Below are 23,612 nucleotides of genomic sequence, written 5' to 3'. Positions count from 1 at the left end.
GATGTGAATGGAATTGGACAACTGCTCAATGAATAAGCACTTGCTTTGCATGCAGAAGATGTTAAGTTAAAGTCTCCCGGTGGCAAATTTTACAGTACTAGGCTGGATAAATAATTTGATATGATTTAAAATACTCATAAGTATGAAATAATTCTTATTCAAAAACATAATATCAATTAAAACAATCAAATATAAGGAAATGACAACAGATCTGAGACTTCCTTTATGTTGTATCGTCCATACCTATTGATATGATATACTCACTAAAATAAGTAAAACTAAGTAATAATGGCAGTGCAATGTTTCATAGGAACATATTTTGATATATGAAGATAAGCTCAAATATAAATGTGGACAAAACAGAAACACTGTTTTGTTTTGAGCCTGAACCAAACACGTTGCATTTCAGAAGTTCAGTCAAACCATTTTAGGAGGATTGTGATTTGGCAGAAGTACCAGGTTTCAGCCAATAAAAAAATCTGGAAGGTTGCTGTGACAGAGTAGGGCAATGCTGTTGCACTTACTCTCTTTTCTCTTCCACTGTCTCTACCTAATCCTTACTATTCAGTCTTAGCCAGCATCCATTTATTCTCCTATTCTCACCTACCAATTTAACCTCAATTTCCCAGCAATCATTTTTTCCTATCTCTTCTGAACTATGTGACATCACTCAATAGTCCTAATTTTTTTTCTGCTCCTACACTGCTGAAAAACTTCAGTCCATAATGCAACCCCATCTCCAGATCAAACATACACGCACTTTACCTGTATGCCCACACCAAAAGCAATGTTTCAAACTGTTCCAAATTGGTTATTCTGAGCAGAAGATAAGAATGGCTAACTTTTATAAATAGAATGCAATTTGCCTACCCAAGATGAGGTCCTCCATTCATAAGATCAAAGACTTGTGCAGGATTTAACAGTTGTTTAAATCTTCGAAGGAACTTTACACCCTGGTTGTCTCCACTTTTTGAGTTGACAAAGACCAACAAAGGGCTTGTACAAGAAGGAGGACAAGTGGCTTTCCAAAAACCTGAGAAAAAAAACAATGATTGAGGAAGATTAGTAATTATACATTTACAGAAGTTTACTTATAATTATTGTTTTACGATTATGGCCTTACCGAAAAAAATGAAACAAACTGATTTTTAAAAATTATTTTAAAAGTAATTAGTTTGAAACAGAAGTATATAAAATGCAGATCAGATTTGGAATAAAATGCAAATCTTTTTTAAGGGTCAGGAAAGCCAGAATATTCTATTTCTTCTTAGGAATATTCTATTTCTTCCTTCCCATCACCAGGTGTTCCAGTTCTTTCATCTAACTGTAGCTCAGTATGCCATGACCAATAAATATGTTCAGTCATCAGAGAATACTTCTTAATTTCTGCTCTTGTTCTTCCCCTGGGACAACACTGATAAATAGTAGCAACTATAATGACTTACCATCAGAATCAATGCTGTTGAGAGCTGTGGGAGGGATGACAGACACTTTACAAAGGCCAAGGGGGCATTTTGTTGGTAATAAATCTCTGCATGAGGTATGTACCTGTAACAATAAAAATCACACCCACTAAATTTTGTAGTGCTGGTTTCTGACTTTTCATTTGCTTTTCTAATATTTTCCCCACACAATAATACAGACATAAAATATTAAGAAATTTATTATGTTTAAGATTTGCATTGAGGATACAGTGATACATCTAACAATGTTCTGTATTAAGTTTTTCATAATTAAGGTATGCCTTGCCAAAACACAAGACAGCCTAGTAAGACAAGGCCATAGTTAAGTTTCAAATTCCAAATGTGAAAGAATTCAAGAATATTTATTACTTTTTCAAATGGGATTTTTTAAACAAGGCACTTGTAAACAAGCCAACCATTTACCAAATCTCCTTTGGTGCTAACATTATTGCAGCTTGACATTTAGTAAAGTATTTTTACATATTAATGGATTTATCCTGGTCACCATTTTCCACATTTAATTAAGAATGGCATTTTCTCATAACTACTTAGAAGAATGATATTTGGCAAAAAAGAAAAAAATTGAAATCCTTCCTCAACTTATGAAAATACACCTGTAATATATACCAAAGGAGAGCTGAATCGTTCAACAATGCACCATAATTACTTACCATGGCTTTGCACCAAAGACAACGCCAGTCTTGCAAGCGTAGGACACTGCCACAAGTTTTATCACACACTGTACATTTGGCACTCACAGGTAGGTTTCCCTCCAGCCACTGGTGTGGCATTGAAATCTATTCAACCAGAATTTATTTTTTTAACAAGACAGGTTTAAGAGCCATTACAATATAAACAGATATTTCTTCACATGCAGAACAAATCCCTTATTTTATATAACACTTTCAATATAGCATATATTTATGTAATTTGGAATACAGATCTGCCTTCTTAAATACCTAAAATAGTTTTGGTGCATTACATCACGATTGTAGGATAGCAGTGCTTATATCCAGGCAGACTTTTACAAATCAAACTGTCAGCTTACCAGTTCATATTATGGGTTCCCAAGAAAACTAAATAATCAAGTGTAGTTTCTTCTTTTCCTGAAATTTCTCTTATGCTGCTATTTAGAGAAAATGAGAAACGAAGTACTCTTTGCCTGCTTCTTAACATATTCAAATATTACGGCAACTTACAGAAATATCTCTCTCTCCCTCTCTCTCTCTCCCTCCCTCCTTCCCTCTCCCTAAGCCAGGAGTCTCACAAATATGACAGGTTGTATTTCTGCTAGGGTTTAAAGGAGGTAGTAAGCAGCAGCAGAGATCATACTTGAAGCTCTTTTTTACAGTAGTATCAGAAAAGTATTTCTATGCCACTACTTATATATCTACCATGGGGCTCAAAGAACGCCTAAAATCTTTTTTCAGTCTTGCTACTTCCAGGATTACCTATGGTTTATTGTTTAGTCACAGATGAATGAAAACACATCTCACCTCTTCTTCAAGGCTTATTAATTCCAAAAGATTTGGAAAGAGCCAGGCAAAATATTCTTCAAATGTCTGTTTGGCATTTCTTTGATTATTGGTTGAGATATTTCCATCATCTCAAGATCACCCAAAATGTCTAATCTCAGGAGTAGCTCGTTTTTAAACAAACAGCATACAATAGTTTCTGAACTGGGAGCATTATAGAAATGTTAGGAAAAAAATAAATACTCCTGCACTCCAGAAAATTAAAAATGTCCCTCACTGAAACCTTCAGAGTGTCTTAGCAGGGAAGCCCCCTATTCAGTCTGCTTTCGATATCTTTGGTAAAATGTTGTTTTACATACCCCATCTTCTTTTTCAATGATATCCTTCCCAATCGATGCCAGCGTTGTCCATTTGCAGTTATTAGTTGCTCGGACAGCACATCTCTTGTGAGCCTTAAATTTGCACACTAACAAAAAAAAAGTGTCTATGTATTGGGGAAAGCACGCAATGAATTAATCTCTGAGAAATTGTATTTCCCATCTTTTCCATTCCTCATTTTTGGTGTCTTGTTTTTGTTTGCTTATTTTTGTTTTTTTGTGTGTCTTACTGGCAGAATCAGGAATTCATAAACTGGAAGCACATATAGAATCAAACAAGTTTTACTCTGTACTATTTAAGTAGGCTGTAGTTATTTATTTTTTTATAAATTTTATGAGCCTCATTTGTCAAATATCAGGATATGAAATCAAATACTTCACTTTCTTCTATTAAAACTCTTTTGATTGTTATTTTCTAAAGGTAAAGGTAAAGGTTCCCTCGCACATGTGTGCTAGTCGTTTCCGACTCTAGGGGCCGGTGCTCATCTCCGTTTCAAAGCCGAAGAGCCAGTACTTGTCCGAGGACGTCTCCATGGTCACGTGGCTGGCATGACTAGACGCCAAAGGCACATGGAACGCTGTTACCTTCCCACCGTAGTGGTCCCTATTTTTCTACTTGCATTTTTATGTGCTTTCGAACTGCTAGGTTGGCAGAAGCTGGGACGAGTAACAGGCGCTCACTCTGTTACGTGGCACTCGGGATTCGACCCGCCAAACTGCCAACCTTCTGATCGACAAGCTCAGCGTCCTAACCCACTGAGCCACCGCGTCCCTATTATTATCTACCTAATGGATAATAGATTTTATAAGTTATTGTAAGCCCATAATTTCATGTGCCAAACAACATATTATAAAGAAAATATTTACCTTCACAGGAGAGTCCATGAGATGTGACCCCAGATAATGCCTCTCGACACACATTGCAGTATGTTGGACGTGCATGTGAGCAAGCATACCAGTTATGCATTCCTGAAAAATGGTCCATACTGTACTGGGTAGACTGCAAATTAAATTCAAAAATGTAACATAAAATAAAATACTCATTTTAATTTTATAAATCTAGTTTTGCGTCAATACAAAATATATTAAATACATAAAAATTAAGGAGTAAGAATGCCATCTCATATTTAAGTAAGGAGAAAAGAAGTAAATAAACTGAAGAGTACAGTGGGGGTCAAATGAATTATTCCAACCTATGCATTATAAAGATTTATGAGAGAGCAAGAAATGACCACCCCAATGAATTTTTAATTAGGATACTAGTGCATAATCTTTGAATTTGGCTTGGCTGATAAACTTTAACAGTAGCCACTAGAAACAAGAGACTGTTGAAAGTTATAAGTTCTGTATGGGAACTTTCAATGTTTTCTTTGATAACAGGGAGCAACCTATCAATATAATGTTAGAAGATTACATACCTGCTGATTTGAACAATACTATCTGTAGATTATATATTACAGAATTATATTATATATTATAAAAAGGTAAAGGTTCCCCCGCACATGCGTGCTAGTCGTTTCCGACTCTAGGGGCCGGTGCTCATCTCCGTTTCATAGCCGAAGAGCCAGCGCTTGTCCGAGGACGTCTCCGTGGTCATGTGGCCGGCATGACTAGACGCCAAAGGCGCACGGAACGCTGTTACCTTCCCACCGTAGTGGTCCCTATTTTTCTACTTGCATTTTTACATGCTTTCGAACTGCTAGGTGGGCAGAAGCTGGGACGAGTAACAGGCGCTCACTCTGCTACGCGGCACTCAGGATTCGACCCGCCAAACTGCCGACCTTCCGATCGACAAGTTCAGCGTCCTAACCCACTGAGCCACCGCGTCCCTTATTATATATTATAGATCTCTATAAATTATCAACATTTACTATTGAAAATTTATTCTTTAGAGCTACTGGTAAGTAGTAATTGCTTAACAGGACATGTAAACGTTTTTTCAAATTAATTGTTAAAAAGAAAAATATGCTGGAAAGGTGCATGATATATATACTGCTCAAAAAATAAAGGGAACACTTAAACAACACAATGTACTGTATTTAATAGTAGGATGTCTTATCTTGTGTTCCCTTTATTTTTTTGAGCAGTATATTTCACATTCATAGAGCAGTATATTTCACATTCATAGAAACTGCACTGCAGTTTCATAGCAGAAAATTATCTCAAAAGACAAGGCAAAATATTTTTGTCAGATAAAAAAAACACTACAGTATTACTCTTTTAAAAGAATCAGTATTTATTCTCACTGAAAGATATGAATTACAATTTTTTAAAAAAGGAAAAACCTGCAATGTGGCTCCAAAACTGTTTCCTGAGAGAAGGCAAATAAATATATATTCGGGGCTTAGAAAGGGACAATCTTTCCACCATAGTTTCTCCTTACCCTGCCACTAAGGGTGAAGGTTGGAGTTGGAAAAGCAGGAAACAATCCTGGTATGAGAGAACCATTGTGTAATCAAAGGCCAGACTGTGCAAAATGCCAGGCCAGATGAGAAACATACGGTATTCTAAAACATTTGTTTAAAAGGCAAATAATAGAAAGTGGCTTAGGATTTAAATACTGAGGCATTTAGGTGACCTGCACTGCTCCACACTTTTGAGTTTTTACAAATTGTAAAGATCTGGTAGGTTCTCCCAGGCCCTTGGTTAGGAAGATTCATGTGTTTAATGCTGTCCCCAAAAGGGCTATTCAATTTTATACACTTGTGTTTGTCACAGCCGTGAGGCCCAAGATAATACGGCTGCATCTGGTTGTTGTCACCCATTTAGCACCACTGGGGGAGCATGTATAGCTTAAGGAATGCTTTAGGACGGTGACTGAGCCTATTTGGTTTTTGATTCTGTATTCCAGTCAGCTGCGTTCTTCTTCTTATTTTTTAAAATTGTAAGTCACCCAGAAACATTGACGAATTGAACAACCTCAAAAACTGAATGAATGAATGAATGAACAAACAATGCATACAGTATGTACAACCTGGATGCTGTTCTTCATTTTATTAAGACTGCTTATATCTGCAACAAAAACTCTTTTCTAGTCAAGTCTTTGAATTCCTGTGGTTTCATCAGATTCAAGAGAAAATAATTGTTGGCAAACTTTGTGACAACAGAACTATTAAATTTGGCTCTTAGTTATATATTACATATTGATTAGTTTTGTGTATATTTAATTTTTGTGTGTGGACATCTTTTGATAAAATATGTATTTGTAACTTATTTCTGGATTTACCATGGTGAGCTATTAATATAGTAGTAAGTCTTCTAAATATACAGTCTATTGGAAAAGCCTATCACATTAATAACAATATGTAATGCAGGTAGTCCTCAACTTACAACAATTCATTTAGTAACCATTCAAAGTTACAATGGCACCGAAAAAGTGACTTATAAGTGACTTATTTTGCACACTTAACAACCCTTGCAGCATCCCCATGGTCACATGATCAAAGTTCAGACATTTAGCAACTGACTTATATTTATTATGGTTGCAGTTGTCCCAGTCATGTGATCACCTTTTGCCACCTTCTGACAAGCAAAGTCAATTGAAAAACCAGATTCACTTGACAATCATATTACTAAGTTAGTGACAACCTGCAGTGATTCACTTAACAACTATGGCATGAAAGGTCATAAAATGGGCCAAAACTCACTTAACAAATAGGCCTTTTATCTACACCATCATACACTTCTGTATGTCTTTTATAGGCATCAGAAAGGGGCAAAAATATAATGAGCCTCCATGCTGGAAAAGATAATTTACCATTGTTGTAAACTATTCTCCTTCTGAATACACTTATGACAACTGACCTCAAAGAATACTATCGTAACTGATCAGCACACAAGAATAAAAAGCAATAAATATCATGATACACAGTTCCATACTGTAAGAAATGGATCCATATTTTTATCTAACATTACCTCAAAATGTTCACGATTCTGTACAATTTTTAGTGCAGCAATCCAGTCTTCCATTTCTTTTCTGTTGTCAGCACATAAGATGAGTTTTCGACATGGGGTAATAACCTGAAAGATAAGAAAATTGTGTCCAAACCCCAGAAATACTAAAAGAGAAAGGAAACAACAAAGACCTACCTAATTAGGGTTTCAATTTTCAAAACCAGACTACTTTATCAGAGGTAGTAGATTCTGGAGAGATAAAGTGTGCTATGATACTCTAGGATAACACTTTTTATATTGTTTATGGGAAACTGTTCAGGGTGATTCTGGATAAATGTGTCAGTGCAACATATAATTATTGTATATGATTAGAGATACAAGTGAGTATTGATATCCTACTGCACACATTCATTATCACCACCACCCCCACCAAATTCTGTATCCACACACATATATACATAATACTTTCACTCAAACTCACCACAGTCTCCAAGGCATGAAGACACATTTACGTACTACGATTAGAGTGTAAAACAATCTCTGAGGAAACAAAGTATGCTGTTTCAAAGGTTTACATGAAAAGAGTTAAAACTCAAGAGATTCTCTCGAGGACAGAAACAATAACAACTACTAAAACCCCAAGACTACCTCTTCTCCAACTTTTCACTGCTTAAAACATTCTCCATTCATTGTAATATAGCAGCAGGATACATTCCCCACCACTATTACCACCATTGGCATGCAATTTGCCTTGCTTCAATTGACAAACCTCTCCTTTTCAAACAAAATATTTGGATTCCCATGTTGGAGAAATGAATACACTTCTTCAGCTTTTGAAATATGTGTCATGCAATTTTCAATATAAACACAATTAAATAATACTGTGTGTTTTATAGATACATATACAAAGAGCGGTCTATGAAAGTAATGAGCTATAGTACAGTATAATTCCTCATTTGTGTGACGTATATATAATACGGCCTAAGAGATTCTGGCCAGATCAATTCTAAAATCGGAACCGATTTTATCTAACATAAGGTAAAGGTAAAGGTTCCCCCGCACATGCGTGCTAGTCGTTTCTGACTCTAGGGGCCGGTGCTCATACACACGTACATACTTTATAGAAACATACTAATATCCATTCTCTGCTTTCTGTTTTACTTACCCATCATCCAAAATGTAACAGAACAATTACTCTACTGTGGCTTTTGCAAACAACTGGGAGTCACAAACCTTGCTTATCTAGGGAAAAAGGCAAGGAATCTGATCTACCAATAAATTCTGAACCATCTTTTGCCTATCTCTGAAGTACAGAGCACAAGAACAATACATTATTTGCCACGTTAATGTTTAAAGTATAATAACTATAAAAGCCAGTAGAAGCCAAACAATCTAGTGTACTGAGCCATACATTAAATAAGCTATATGCTCAACCCTATAAAGACCAAAGGAGCTCCCAAATAATAGATAATAAATATGAAAGTACGGACAGTAAGTATTCTGTGAGGCATACATTGAGACAATCTGCCAGAAAAAGACAAAGGTACAATAAAATTAGCACACAATTAGATTAAATTATTACGATTATTTAATTATTATAATTAGAATTTGTAATATTTACCTGACAGAGCACTCCTGACAGAAAACAGCAATGGGTCCTTGAATTCATAGCATTTTCCCTGTACTTACAATTAATAAAAATCTCTAATTTCTAGTTTATGTAATCTGTAGTAAGATAAATCTATGACAATATTTAGCAATATTTAAAGATAGAATTTATCCCAGAATCAACTAAACTGGGGCTCAGTAGTTTGAGTTACCATGACCAACTTAATTTGGAAGTAAAATTATGGTTATAAAAGGCAGATGGTACCTTTTCTCAATCTGAAATTAGTATCCATTTCCTATTAGGTGTTAATGAAGATACACTGAAACAATTAAAAGAATAGGTCAAATAATAAAAATAAATGAGATGGAAAATCATGCAGAATATGTTAAATTGTGATAGAACACAGTAGTCTGGATTCCTAGGAGAGACGGGGTACATTCCAGAACACTAAGAAGCAGCTGAGTTCAGATAGTTTGTGTAACAGAAAGAAGGGTGAAGACAGAACCTTCCTAATAGTTTTCAGAGAATATACTTGATGTAGATAGCTGAATACTTCATTTTGGCAAGATTCTGTCTATAGGAATGGAATAATAAAGAGATCTGCTTGGAAGTATCACCATGTATTTCCCCATTTTTTGGATCTGACAAAAATTAGATTGTTCCCAGTGTAAGATTATTAATGCACACTGTAGAGCACTAAGAGGCAGAACCAAGGGATTTCTAAAATGTATGGCCTGAAACAAGGTATCATCATCTAAGGCCTACTAAATCCCAACACAGGCCATAGCCAAAAATTAGGAACTGTACATGTACCAAACAGGTAAATCAAGACAGTAAGCCATCCAGCAGACAGACCACCAAATCAAACACAAGCATGCTGTCAAAAAAGGACTGTATAGGACAAATTTTCCTGGAGGGTTACTTTATAGAGAGGAAATGTTACAGATGAGATTAACCTCAAATGCAATCTGTGAATCCATGACAGGACATAAAAATAAACACGTACCCTTTATCGCTATTAGTCCCCCTTTACAGCAGACATCATACAGATACAGGAAACATACAGACAAAAATATCCTGCAAAATAAATACACAAAAAGGTTGATCTAATTAAGCAATCCCAAAATTAGAATGCATACATAGAAACAACAGTCTATATTCAGACAGCTGAATTCCAATATGTTCTATAATAAGAGCCTATTATTTTGTTGGCTAGGAATGATGAAGATTGTAGTCCAAGTCATCTGAGTGGCACCAAATTACAAAAAAGCATATGAACATAACTAGATCAACCTTTATGTGTTTATAATATACAAAAATTGTCATCTTTCTATCATATATCATGACAGAAACATATCACATTCAAACTCATTGTCTTCTTGTCTTTCACTATCACACACACAACGTATTTACTAATGCTTGTGGAAAAACCAGTATGATGCACAGAAAATAAAATATAAAACATAAAACAATTATCATATTGCTTCCATGCTGAACTAGCTTACTGAGGATAATACGCATATTAAGCCAAAACACAAAGGCTGTTTTAGATTGAAGGCCACCACCATCTGACACAAATTTTCTGTATACTGTCATTCTACCTCAGGGCAATCTCAATAAATACATACAATAGTCAAATTCTTCATATCACTGCTAATCTCATTAAAATAAACATAAGCTCTTAAAGAAAAAATTGAGGAAAAAGGAATAATTAAGAGCAAAATGAATATGCAAAATAAATCTCCTTATTTCAAAATGCTAAATTAATCTGTTCCCCATTTTGCTTTTATTATTATTAAAACAATCTCTTTTTAAACTCATTTCAAAAGAGAAAGAAATTTAAGATTTATTGTCTCATTTTGATTCTGTCAAAAGAAATTGTTTACCCACTGTGTTACTAGAGCTTTCCCAACATTTGTCAACTGCTCTGAACATTTTTCAAAAAAACAAAACAAAACGAGGGCTTTGGTAAAACATGTAGTAAAATGTCCCTTTTTTGAGACAAATATCACAATGACCAAGAGACAGAAATATAAATGCCACATTGGCTGGGTCTAAATTAGCTTAAAATATGTAGAAACATACTTCAAACAAACTTTGAGGTAGTCAAAATGAATCTGCTAAATATAGCTATCCTGATGCAGCCGGCTTCTGAAAACAGCCAACTCTCTGTGTGACAGAGACTGATAACTATAGCTGTTTCCTCTTTACTCACATCCTGCTTGAATACAGCTTTGTATATTATTTGTCAGTTTGGAATTTCAGAACTTTAAAAACAACAAGCTATAAGTAGAATGTAAAATAAAACACAATTCTGCAGATAAAATTGACTAATAACTTTGGGTTTAACAGCCACATAATTCATGTCAAAATTAGACCTATGCACTTCTGTTATTTCAGTTACTATGCAGGTCCCATTTAATATAAGAAAAATCAAGAAATTCTCACTAGCACAATTATAAAATAAAAAATTTGATGAGATACACATATCATCAGAGTAGAAAACAAAGGGTAGATGGAAGCCCATAATATAAAGCTAACAATTTAATTAAACATAGCATTAAAAATATATCCATTTCACAAAAGGAAAACAGAGAATGACAACTGCTGAGGCTCAAATATTTAAGAAACTTACCACAAAGAAAAGAATCCAAATGATAAATCACAGATTTGAGTCCAAAAAACACATAAAGAATGGAATTAAAATCAATTCATAAAAGTAAAACTTGATGATTTGGAAAAAAATCCTACAACTAATCAAATAAACAGAGGCAAAACTAATCTTGCCCTCCCATGGAAAAAATAGACACATTTTGAAGAATTTTTCCAAAGCACAAAAAACAAGTTGTCTCAAAATAAACTTTTCAGAACTAAAAACTACTTCTTAGTAGTTAAGAACTACTACTTCCTACAATTGCTCACAAATATAGGCAAAAGCCCACAGAGTTATTTATTCCCTCCCTCTACTCTTTTTAAAAAGAAAATTTAATTGGCTGGCTGGGCATGTAAAATCTGAATTTCCAATCTACTTCTTTCTTTTTCAGAGAATATGCTTGATTCATTGGATGATCAGGGGAATGCTATAGAATGGAAGGAATGAAGGCACAGCATCACAATTAAGCTTCAGGATACATAAAAAATGAAATAGAAGTAGTACATGATTCAGCAGGTAAGTGCAGAGTTGATGGGATACTGTGGTATCCACAGATACAGATCAGTGATACAGATCACTGATCTTAAGCTTGCTGTATCAATGTAAAATGTATGCTTTTATTACAATTGTCAAATATATTCTCTAGTATAATGCAGAAGTTGGGACAGTTGCTGACTTGTAACCAGATATAATTTTCTAAAATATGATGCCAATGAACAGTGATGTGCAAAATATTTGAAAGTAATTCCCAAACCCGTACAATTTTATATAAAATTAACAATAAACAGAACACTATAATCCAGATATAAAAATAGGCAATTGTAAATTATTTTACTACTATATTATCTAGAGTATGAAGATCATCTATTAGATAATATAAGCCAAGAATATGTAGAACCATATTTCTCCCTCTTTTTGACACTATCTCCTCTGTCCAGCAGATACATAAACACATACCTATTTTCTTTTATTCCCTCAACTTCTCTTCCCAGAGATCTGAATTGACCACTAGACATACTAGGTTTTTGAGGTAAAGCTTAGGATGTCCGTGAGCCAATTTCCACTACAGAACAATGGAAATTATTTCCTTTCTGAAATACCAGCCTGTATTTAGCACTGACTGCTTGATATCCGTACAAATTTAATAGGAAAGAAAAAAGAACAAGTCTGCAATAGAAAGTCTGTGTGTGTGTGTGTGTGTGTGTGTGTGTGTGTGTGTGTGTGTGAGTGCAAATCAATATTTGGGTGGGGGAAGGAAGACTATACAATTTGGCAAATAGATTCTGGACTGCCCTTAATTTTACTAGAAAAGAATTAAACTATTATTTAAGGTAGCTATTTTGCTTCTACTACTATGAATAAGCAAAGACACTTTCTTTATCCACAGGGATAAGAATGTAATCTGATTGACACGCCTCATCATGTTAGAACTGCTATCTGGTATGTATACCTACAATAACGTTAAACATACCTAGTGCAGCAATGCAGATTTCATGTTATATACTATTTCATTTTTCTTCCAAAGATTACTTAAAACATAAGCAAACTTGCAAAACTGGCTTGACCTGAAAACATAACAAGACCAAGTCAAAGAACTGTTTGAACAGGAAGTAATGAGGGTTCTAAAACATTACCTTTAGCTCTTTGAAAAACTGTCTGTAGCTCAACTTAACTCGTTCAAATAAAATGTGACTATGTAGCAGCAAGTGAAACAACTTTCTGATTGCTTCCTTGTTAATATTTATCATTCAGCCTCACCCACAGATAAGTCTATATTCCATATTTGTTCTCCCTGCCTTGTTAACTTTTCTTATTGTGCAGTAAAACTGCTGACATGAAACTGCATTCTCTGGGAAAAAAGAGTCCTCTCCCAGCTCAGGGTCAAATTCCTTTCTCTAGCTCTAAGATAATTTTAAACAAACCAGAGTTGTAACAAATCTAATAAAAGATTCATACAGTAATTGGAAAAGTGCAAAACAAACAGCCTCTTTCTAATCCAAACCTAAAAAAACTAAAATATGAATTAGAATCCCTAAGCATACTCCTCATTTTGAAACTTATGCAGCCAAATAAGTTTCATTTTCTTATGGATTTAAATCTGACATACTCCTTTTCAATTAGTTACATGAGTAACCAGCTCCTCTTCCTAGAAGGGATCCTGTGTCTTACTGGGTTAGAATAATACTCCTAAAAACTACAAATACACACAAAATTCACTTGTTATATAAGTCACCACAGCCTTCAGGATGGAAGCCTCATGCCCTCCAGACATTTTGATCTTCAGCTTCAGCAATTTTTTACCATTGTCCATTCAGGCTGATGGAGTTCAAATCTAAAATTGCTGAAGGATATTAGATTGACTATCCAGAAAACCTCTCAGGAGATTTAGGTAAGAATATACCAATCTTGTAAGACTGAAATATATTCTATAATTTCAGCTTTAAAAAAAATGGCAACTGCAATAAGGACTTTGTAGACCATATCTGCATTATCTTTATAGATCACAGATTAGGAAACAGAGTTTACCAGTATTCATTTATTGAAGTGGATTCTGAATTGTTTGCTATATAAATTGCCATCACAAATGTCAACCTATGAGATCTATATCACTGGTTTTAGATGTTAAAATGCCAGCCTGACGTCCTTGAAAGAAGTATAGTATAATACAGGATAAAAGGAATACAGAGAGATAAGCCAAGTGACCCAAATAGGAAATGTAATATAATATAAAAACCAGTTCTTGCTCTATTTGCAGCTTTGCAAAATAAATTACACAGATATGCCAAGAACAAAAGAACAGCACAGAGTTCAGTGCTCCTGTTTTAACATATGGAAACAAACCTTTTGAATATAGCTTCTTTTCAAATAAAGCAAAATACCATACTTGCTTCCTCAAGCAATGTTAATCTCCAAGTTCCAATTTAAGTGTCAATATATTTCCTACGTCATCATTACTCATCTGAGTACATTACAGATAACAACTAAAAAGCAAAATTGAATAATGTATGTCCAAAATTAAACAGGATTGTAACAGTCTTTAGAAAAAATACGATGATTAAAAAACAAAATGTGTAATAAGCAGATTCTCTCTCCAAAGATTAATTACATCCAAGAAACTGAAATTAAGAATCTCCATATACATGTTTGTTTAGGAACAGGCTATTATCAATAAATCCATAAACATGGGGTCTAGATGTCCATTCACTTTTTTTTAAAAAAATAGCATTTTAAAATGTAAAATCATTTAATTAAAATACTAAATGCAAAAAGTAAATAGTAACAATTCAACCAGATTAAAACAGTATTACATAAGAACTAAAGATTTGTTGAAAACAAAAATATCTATTTTGTAATGAAAACCAAAGGTGATCTCTGAGATCTGTTTAGATATCTATAAGACAGCACTACTAAAAGACATCATATTTTATTGACTCCCATGAACTGATATTTATATACCAATATAAGTACCCTAATTCCATGAATATTAGGAATTAGGATTTGGTCCCTAACAATAAAACCCCATTGTTCATTCTACTGATGTGCAGATCTGGCCATATCAACTGTAAAACATCCTGTCTCATTCACAGATAATATGTCTTTTTTATGTGACTAGTCCCTGTTATCTTTGTGCTTCAAAATCTGTTTGCATCTTGAAGCACTTTACTGAACACAAACATCTAATGAGTTGATTTACAAACTCAAAGGTTTTTTTTAGTACAAGCTATGGTTTGGAAATACTTTACTACTAGTACTATTTTTCAATTGAGAAGCAATCTTAACTGGCATTTACCAGGGAATAAATCCTATTGTTTAACATGACAGTATAAGGAAAATAGGAGGTATAAGTATTAATTAAGATCATTGTCTTAAGTTACATATACATAAAATACAGAATAAAAATGTTGTTACATTACAACAACAATGATTTTCAGTAACTGGACCAGTCTATAGTACTATAATACCTCTCTGGAACAGGGAAGCATATAACATAGGGATTCACAAATAAATTTTGTAGTGCTATGACTCCTAAAATGCTATATAAATGTGTGTGATCCCCATCACAATTAAAATTATTTCATTGGGTTAGTGATGATCAAGAAATAAATATTTGATAAAGATGTATTATTATAAGAGAATATATATATAGCTCAGGGTTGAACTGTAGAGTCTTTGGTGATCTCTGAAAACCAACCAAGCTCGGAGAGCACCAAGGATCCACAATAAATATATTAAAACATATATATATATTATGTACAATGGAACTAGGATGTTTATAAAATTAAAACTTTATTATTAGAAAGGAACAATACAAAACTATATTAAAAATAAGACTGTGCTTGCTCAGTTTTGTACACTTTCTGGAATCTGGGTTTCTTGTTTTACATTTATAAGACTAACTGGAGAATTTGGACTTTACTGCTTTATATTATTCATAAAATAAAAAATAAAAAAGTAAAACAAAATAAAGCAAAATTAAATTAAAATTAAAATAAGAAGGGATATGATTCACAGTTTGGGAATCTCCCGCATATTATGTTTTTTTCTTGTTTCAAAGAATAAATTCAATATTAAGCAGCAAAATGGGTATTTTACTCTCAAGGAAATATACCCATCATCTACCACTAATGTAAGCATGTGCCAGAAGTATTGTTTAATAGCATAAATATTGAGAAAATGGCAAGAAGAAACAAAGAAAATACTATAGCAGAAATCATTTTAAATGTTATAAGTAGTAACAGAATAAGTGCCAAAATTGTTTACTTACTGTTTATTCTGCAGATAAAACTTATTCCAGAGTACCCACTATTTCATAAACAATTTTAAAGATATCAACATTTACAGAAATAAATATTTTAATTCATTTATATTAGGAAATTAGGTGTTACATTATAATAAGACTGCAAACTTTAGATCTGCTCTTCATCTCTTTCTGTGCTGGAAAATATGACATTTCTAATTGTATCTCTGGAAGCAATATTCTCTCTCATGTACTTTCAGTCCTAAAATGCATTCATTTATGCCACAATACAGACTAGAGCAGGGTTGTCAAACTGCCAGCCCGCGGGCCGGAGCGTCACAGAGAAACCGCGCCCATCCCATTTTCGGCAATGGGAAAAAGTTCCGATACATCCCTCGACATCACGTGACGTCGCGAGTTTGACATGCCTGGACTAGAGTAACACAGTGAAATCCATCACTGTTATCACTACAAAGTAACAGAAAGAACCTGATAAACTTACTCTAAAATATCTGATTCCTGATGGATTCTAATAATAAAGAGCATGAGGTCTTCAGTAAGTTTCAGTCCACTTCCCTTTTATTACATAAAATCACAAAATCACCATCACTGTTTTTTTACTCCATGTCCCTGAGTTTGTGCCTTCTTTCCTTTAAAGCAAGCAAGTTATTAAAAATATGGAGCAAAAATGAATAGGAATATTTCTTCCCTCAACCAAATTCTGGGAATTCTGATTCAAACTGATTAGCTGTGTACTGAAAGAAAAGCAGGGGCAGAAATCTCCTGCTCACAGAAAACTCAGGACACAGGCACTGCTGTGAAAACATGTTGTTTCCGGTCTGCGGTAAAGTCAAGAGGTACTTCCTAGAAGAGGGTGCATGAAGACTTCCAGAGATGAACTCCACCCCTACCAGCAATGCAGACTGCAGTTGTAGAGGGCAGTCCTAAGATAACAAACATAGTGGACAAGAGATTCTGCCTGCTCACATAGACTCGGTCTTGATATTTCATGAAAGTAATTCAGAACAGATGAAAATGACATTTTTACTGGAGAAAAGGCTATTGACGTATTTCCTCAGTCTTATTTTAAAATAATGATTTAATGGGAACAGAAAAAGTTAATATCCATTTTATGCAAAGGGTGCATGAAGACTTCCAGAGATGAACTCCACCCCTACCAGCAACAGTTGTAGAGGGCAGTCCTAAGGTAACAAACATAGTGGACAAGAGATTCTGCCTGCTCACATACTACTGGCCTTCATCTGTGGCTGGGAACATTTTCCCTGGATTTCCCCTAACCTCAGAGGTAGCAAATATAGACTCGGTCTTGATATTTCATGAAAGTAATTCAGAAAAGATGAAAATGACATTCTTACCGGACAAAAGGCTATTGATGTATTTCCTCAGCCTTATTTTAAAATAATGATTTAATGAGAACAGAAAAAGTTAATATCCATTTTATGCAAAGTGGATATATATGTTTATGTTTTAAGAGTTTATGTTTTAAGAGTAATATTAACTATAGAAAGTGGCTTCTTTAATAAAAAGCTTATTCATAAAGTTAATACAAGTCTTAAAGCAGTATCTTTTTTTTCCAGCTCAGGTGGAGGCTTGAAAAAAGTCAGGATGCTTTAATGAATAACAGGTTTGTCCTTGTATAAGACTGAAACCTCTTCTAAATAGTTTTTGAATAATGCATTAGTACATTAGTACATTCTAGTACATATTTTATGCCTATATCTCTATACATATACACAGAGAAGAATTTTAAAATTCCACGAAACACATAGAAAGCGTATTTTGTATCTTACTTATATCCTATCTTATTTTCTCTCAGGAAAATATCAGTTTTCAGGCAAAGAAAACTTTCTATTATCAAAGAAATATATGCTTCCTTGCAAGTCAAAAGTTTTATTTAAGTATTAAATTTGTCCAACTCCATAGCAATTCCTGGCAATGTACAGCAATAAAAAGAATACAGTATTAAAACAATATAATGAAGAAAAAAGAACAGTGGTGTCATGATACAGCCACAGAATATAAAAGCTGGCATAACATTTCCATAGGAGGCCTACCACTCTCCCTAGCCCAACTCTGGAGGAAAAGCCATGTTTTTTTAAGACCATCAGAATGAGGATTTATACAACTGTCTGAAGGGGATGCTTTTCTAGAGGGCAAGCAATGTGACACAGAAAGCCAACAGTATTTGATCAATGGAGACTGAAATAAAATATATGTTATTTAAAACATCTGCTTAGCCACCCACCTTAAAACACATTTTGGTTGGCTTATAACCAAGAATAAATAACAATAAGAACAAAAAACAATAACAGGAAAAAACAACAGAAAAACCTGGTACCTCAGTCATACTTCCTTGATTCAATCTACAATCTGACCTCACCATATGCCAAGTCAGAAGATAAAAGTTGGAGACCTGTTGGATCTGGAAGAGGGGATGTTCCATAAGTCAGGGACTACAATGGAGAAGGCTTACTTATGAGAGCAAGATGGCAGTGTTTAAGGGAAGGGACCAGGAGCATGCCCACCTTATCTACTCTGGTGGGATAGGCAGATACTTCATGGAGAGGTGATTTTGCAGATAACCTAAATTAAATTAAAAAGAAAACTTGAGCAAAAATTGTCCTTACCAACTTAATTATTATGGGATTATTTAAGTGGCACCAATGTGCATTGAACTTTATATTCCAACAGTAACAAGATAGGGCTTAGTCTCAGTATGCATTGATTCTAGCCAGTTTAAGGAGAATTATCTTATATACTCAAGATGCTTATGCAATTTCACAGGCTTTTTTGTCTGTGCTTTTTCTTCCTAAAGAAGCCATCCCACATTTTTCATGGTATTTTGGTTAGAAAAAAAAATCCTAAGGTAGAAAAAGCACAGACAAAAGACTAGCTTTTAGACAGTGAAATCAATTCCCTAATACTCTTCAGGTAGAATCAATTTTATTATTTTTAGAAAGGGAGGGAGCTGACTACAGCTGGGAAAATTTATTATTTAGCTAGTCAGATAGTATGTAGATATTCCTTTTAAAATTTTATTTATTTTTAAATATTGATTGCACATCTCTGAGATTATGCATATAATAGTCGATGACTTGTTACTATATCTCATTTTGTTTTCCATTTTAGCTAATTTTATTGGGTTGTTTTAATTGATTATTGTAATTGATTATCCCACAGGTATAATATGGATAATACCGTACTGTATTATCCATATCATATGGATAATTGGGTTTGGCTTACCTGCAGATGGGGATATCCATGAATATATACAATGACACTTTTTAAAGGTACCTGTTTTTCCTGAATGTACTTGCTATTAACCTATCCAGAGATAAGATGACCCTTGATTTTTTTTAACCAAAATACCATGAAAAATGTGGGAAGGTTTATCCGTGGATTATGCATGCTATTTTGATTAAAAACTCAAGGCTTACTTATCTGCAGATAGTCTTATACACAAGTATGTAATGATGTATTATTCATTGTATCTTGAACTGTTTGTTTCTCATGTTATATCAAGAAAGGTTGATAACTCATGGATATAGAAATATTCTGAGCTATTTTCCAGCCCTTCACAAATTTACTCCCATTCTTTCTCCTGATACCAGGTAGATATGTTATATGCTTACGTTGTGATGATGCCTTTATAGCAAACTTTTAAACTACAAATAACTAATCATTTATTAATTTTTTAAAATCTAAGCAAGAGACCTTCATATTTGCTAGAGACTATAACCAAATTGAACTCAAAATTATAAAGGAAATGATAAGATTGTAATAAACTAAGCTGATGGGACTCTTCTATTTCTGTCCACAATTTTAATCACTCCCAGTAACGATAATTACCAGCAGCAGAACTGTATTGATTCAACAGGAAATTCAACCAAAATGAACTCTAGAAAGCTTTTAAACAAATATGTCTCATTTCTAAAAGCATACCTAAAATAGTATGCCTTTTCTGTTCAGTGTATCTTCAACGTATACAGATAACAAAGCTACAGAAAAACAAATTGAGAAAAAAATGCTACTCTTCAGAGAAAAAAATATACGTTATATAAAAACTAGCAAAGAAACTCAGGGCTATTGCTATTGAAACAGTACCAAAAATAGCCCTGTCTTTCTATTTGTAAGGCAGTTTTATAGGAGGTACTAACAATATTTATTTTCCAAACTGAAAACTATGGTTTTATTTCTTTTTCTATAAGGTGTAATGTATTGGGCCTTGTCTTGCTAAAGGAATATCACGTGGGGTTAATTGCTGGAAGGTTGCTCAAGCAGGGAAGCTGGCTAACGGCTCCCAGCTCCTCAGACAACCCATCTCCAGCACCACCATTGGCTGCCTCTATGGTGGCAATAGGTTGCTTTAAACCTATTGGCCGCCGCCTAGAGGCTAGAGTATAAATTGCTGCATTCGCAGCCCTGTTTCTCAGTTCAGTTCCTGCAGCTAAATAAACAATGATCCGTGCTGAACTCACTTGCTTCGTCTCGTCATTGAAGCAACGAGCCCAGTATCTAACATAAGGTATATAATGGAATCATTGTATGCAGTGATTTTAAGGGATCATGGAGCATATCTAGTCTATCCCTTTCCTAGTGAAGCAACCCACTGTTACAGCATTCTGGACCAGCCTCTGTTTAATTATCTCCAGGAAAGGAGAATTCACTGCTTCATTGTTAAACAGCTTTTATTGTTGGAAGCAATCTCTTGATGTTCAGCTGAAAGCTAGTTCCTTCCAATTTAAAACTATTCATTTTTTTGTCTTATATTCTGAAACAATTCTGGCAAGTTATGTCCCATTTTACACATGAAAGCCCTTCAGATATTTGAAGATAACCACCATATCTCCCCAAGGCCTTCTCTTCTCTAGGCTAAACATATCAACTGTCTCCAACTGTTCTTCCAGTCTTTCCTTCCAGGAACTTATTATTATAGTTGTTCTCCTCTGGACCTGTTCCATTTGTCAATGTCCTTCCTAAAATGTGCTGCATAGAAACAGACACTAAAATGTTATGTTATTCCCAAAGCTTGAAATAATATCCTGTACAGTAAAATACTTTGGCTAGCTGAAGAACTTGGGAATTCATATAAATATAAAATGAGAAACAGTCATTTTTGCAAATTACTTTCCACCTTTTTAAATAAAATAATTATATAAACATGTAGGGCCATGGTACTGCAAGAATGTATAGAAACAGAATTCAAAATTGAATTTTTGATCCATAAATATTCTTACAACATATTTTGGCAAGTCTTCGTCACTCTGGTGAACCACCAGTTTCATTCTTCAAATCATATTCTTTAAAAAGTATGTATTCCCATGACACAGTATAAGAACAAGAAATAAAACATCCAATAAATAAACAGAATGAATTAAAGTAATATCTTATTAGCTTGCAGAATGGAAATTTGAACATAATAAACTGGCCTGAAAAAAATTAAAATGTTACTGACATATACTAATTATATTTTGCCATACCCGGATATCAACAAATTCACAATACTAAAACCAATTAGAGTTGCTATGCACATTTTTTTATAATCCAAGCAACAGAATTATACATCACTATTTCACAGAGAAAGATATAATCCTTCAACAAAGTTGAACATTAGTAATTTCAGTACTTTCTGCCCAGGTTTTTAACTCCCCCTTTTGACCTTCCTTTGCTTTTTATTTTATGCTACCCCAAGTAAGGATAATAAAACAAAGATATGCTTTATTATGATATAGATTGCAAGAAAACTTACCGTGAAACTATTGTTGACATTTTTAGTGCTAGATTCTGCCACACTGGCATCTGTCAGATCCACCTCATCAAAAATAATTGACTGGAAAATTTTAAAAAGTTAAGAATTAATTCAAGAACAAAAAGAAAGTCTAATACACAAAATTTGGAGATTAAAATAACTATTATGGGTAATTTCTTCACAGGAGATATTCTTGCCTATTTAACCAGAATGAGGATAGCTAAATCCTTTGTGGCTGATGGACTGGATGAATGGCAACATGACCTGTCCAGATGGTGCAATTAGGGCCTATGCTCTATGATAGCATTGACAGTCTAAATCCATCTTCCCCAAACAGGTTCTATGAGTCAAAATGCCATATAAAATCAGAGAAGCATATTGCTGCCTATACACAGGATTATACTGGGTATAATGGCTTAATACTTCTACTACTCCACTATCTCTTTTGTCCATCAGCAGATTGTTGCGGGCAATATGCTGACTCTGTAAAACGCTTACAGAGGGGTGGAAAGCACTGTGAAATGGTATATAAGTCTAAGTGCTATTGCTATTGCTATAAAAATCTAAAGTCCATCTGCCCAACTGCCCATAACTGCTCTTCTGAGCAATGGAAGTTGGGTACTTCTCAAAGCTACATCTGTCTCTCAACTTGAACCAATCACCATACAAGAAAGGGTGGGACTTACAATGGAAGGGTTGCACCAAATGACTACTTGCACTAAAGCTGTATATTTTAAAAATTATTCATAAATACTTTAGACCTCTTTAACTTACTTTTAGCTAAAACAGTATAACATTTTCCAGGCTTCCATAAAAGCTTGTAAAAAGATGCCACTGTTTTAAGGAATCCATTTATTAAAATCAGTGTAACTATTAAGATCTGAAACAGATCTTATGCTCAAATACCTAGAGGGATCTGATTTCTAACAGATCTCACTTATAAAAATACAAGCTCTTCACATCTAGAAGCATTTTTATTGACAAATACACTTCAAAATAAAAAATCTTAAAGTTGTATTCTGAATCTCTATATGACACAAGATCAAAACTTGAACAGAAGCTCACTAGAATTCTCCACTCCAATCTATTGCTACATGAAGTCCTGACACAGCCAGGCAACCTATTTCAACTGGAGAGTTCTCCGCATATCTAGAAGATACTGACAGCTCAACCTTTCCTGGTAAATATGCAAGTGACCAATCATGATAAATTCAAAGTGTCTTCATTATAATTAATTTGTTTGAAAACTAATTTTTGTCAAGAGGAGATTGTGAAAGAAAGCCAAGTGAATAAAGTTATTGCTCTTAATGACTACTGTAACTAAGTTATCAAGTGCTTCCAATATCCAGGATGAGAAAAATTCTGTATTAGATTCAGCTTTATTATATAAAGTAAAACTTGAAGGCATCTAGGCCTATTGCACAGAGGTGGAATTCCCAATAAAATACAATGTTATATCATATATATCCTATTTTTTCTGATTTAATGTTGTCAAGATTTTGCAGTATCTCCAAAGACTGAAATTAATGAAATGCACATCGTGTTAGGAGTATTTCAATATTATTGTTTTAAAACTAATGGTATTACCTATTGGTAATAAAAACAAAATATATGATCCTATTTTAATATTTAT

General features: G+C 34.1%; 1 protein-coding gene across 1 annotated transcript in view; it reads right to left on the bottom strand.

The window, feature by feature from the left end:
• DGKD (diacylglycerol kinase delta) overlaps positions 1 to 23,612 on the bottom strand; it is a 72,907-nt gene that overhangs the window by 29,143 nt on the left and 20,152 nt on the right. The window contains exons 3-9 of the mRNA XM_081329538.1: positions 21,980 to 22,060; positions 7,231 to 7,335; positions 4,183 to 4,315; positions 3,298 to 3,404; positions 2,135 to 2,260; positions 1,446 to 1,548; positions 871 to 1,033 (exon numbers count right to left, since the gene is read on the bottom strand). Coding sequence (XP_081185664.1) covers positions 871 to 1,033; positions 1,446 to 1,548; positions 2,135 to 2,260; positions 3,298 to 3,404; positions 4,183 to 4,315; positions 7,231 to 7,335; positions 21,980 to 22,060 — 818 coding nt within the window. The remainder of the gene's footprint in view (positions 1 to 870; positions 1,034 to 1,445; positions 1,549 to 2,134; positions 2,261 to 3,297; positions 3,405 to 4,182; positions 4,316 to 7,230; positions 7,336 to 21,979; positions 22,061 to 23,612) is intronic.

The sequence above is a fragment of the Vipera berus genome (genome assembly GCF_964194415.1).
Source record: "Vipera berus genome assembly, chromosome: 5".
Taxonomy (NCBI): Eukaryota; Metazoa; Chordata; class Lepidosauria; order Squamata; family Viperidae; genus Vipera; species Vipera berus.
The sequence above is the reverse complement of the archived record's forward strand: the minus strand, read 5'-3'. Positions and strand labels throughout refer to the sequence as shown.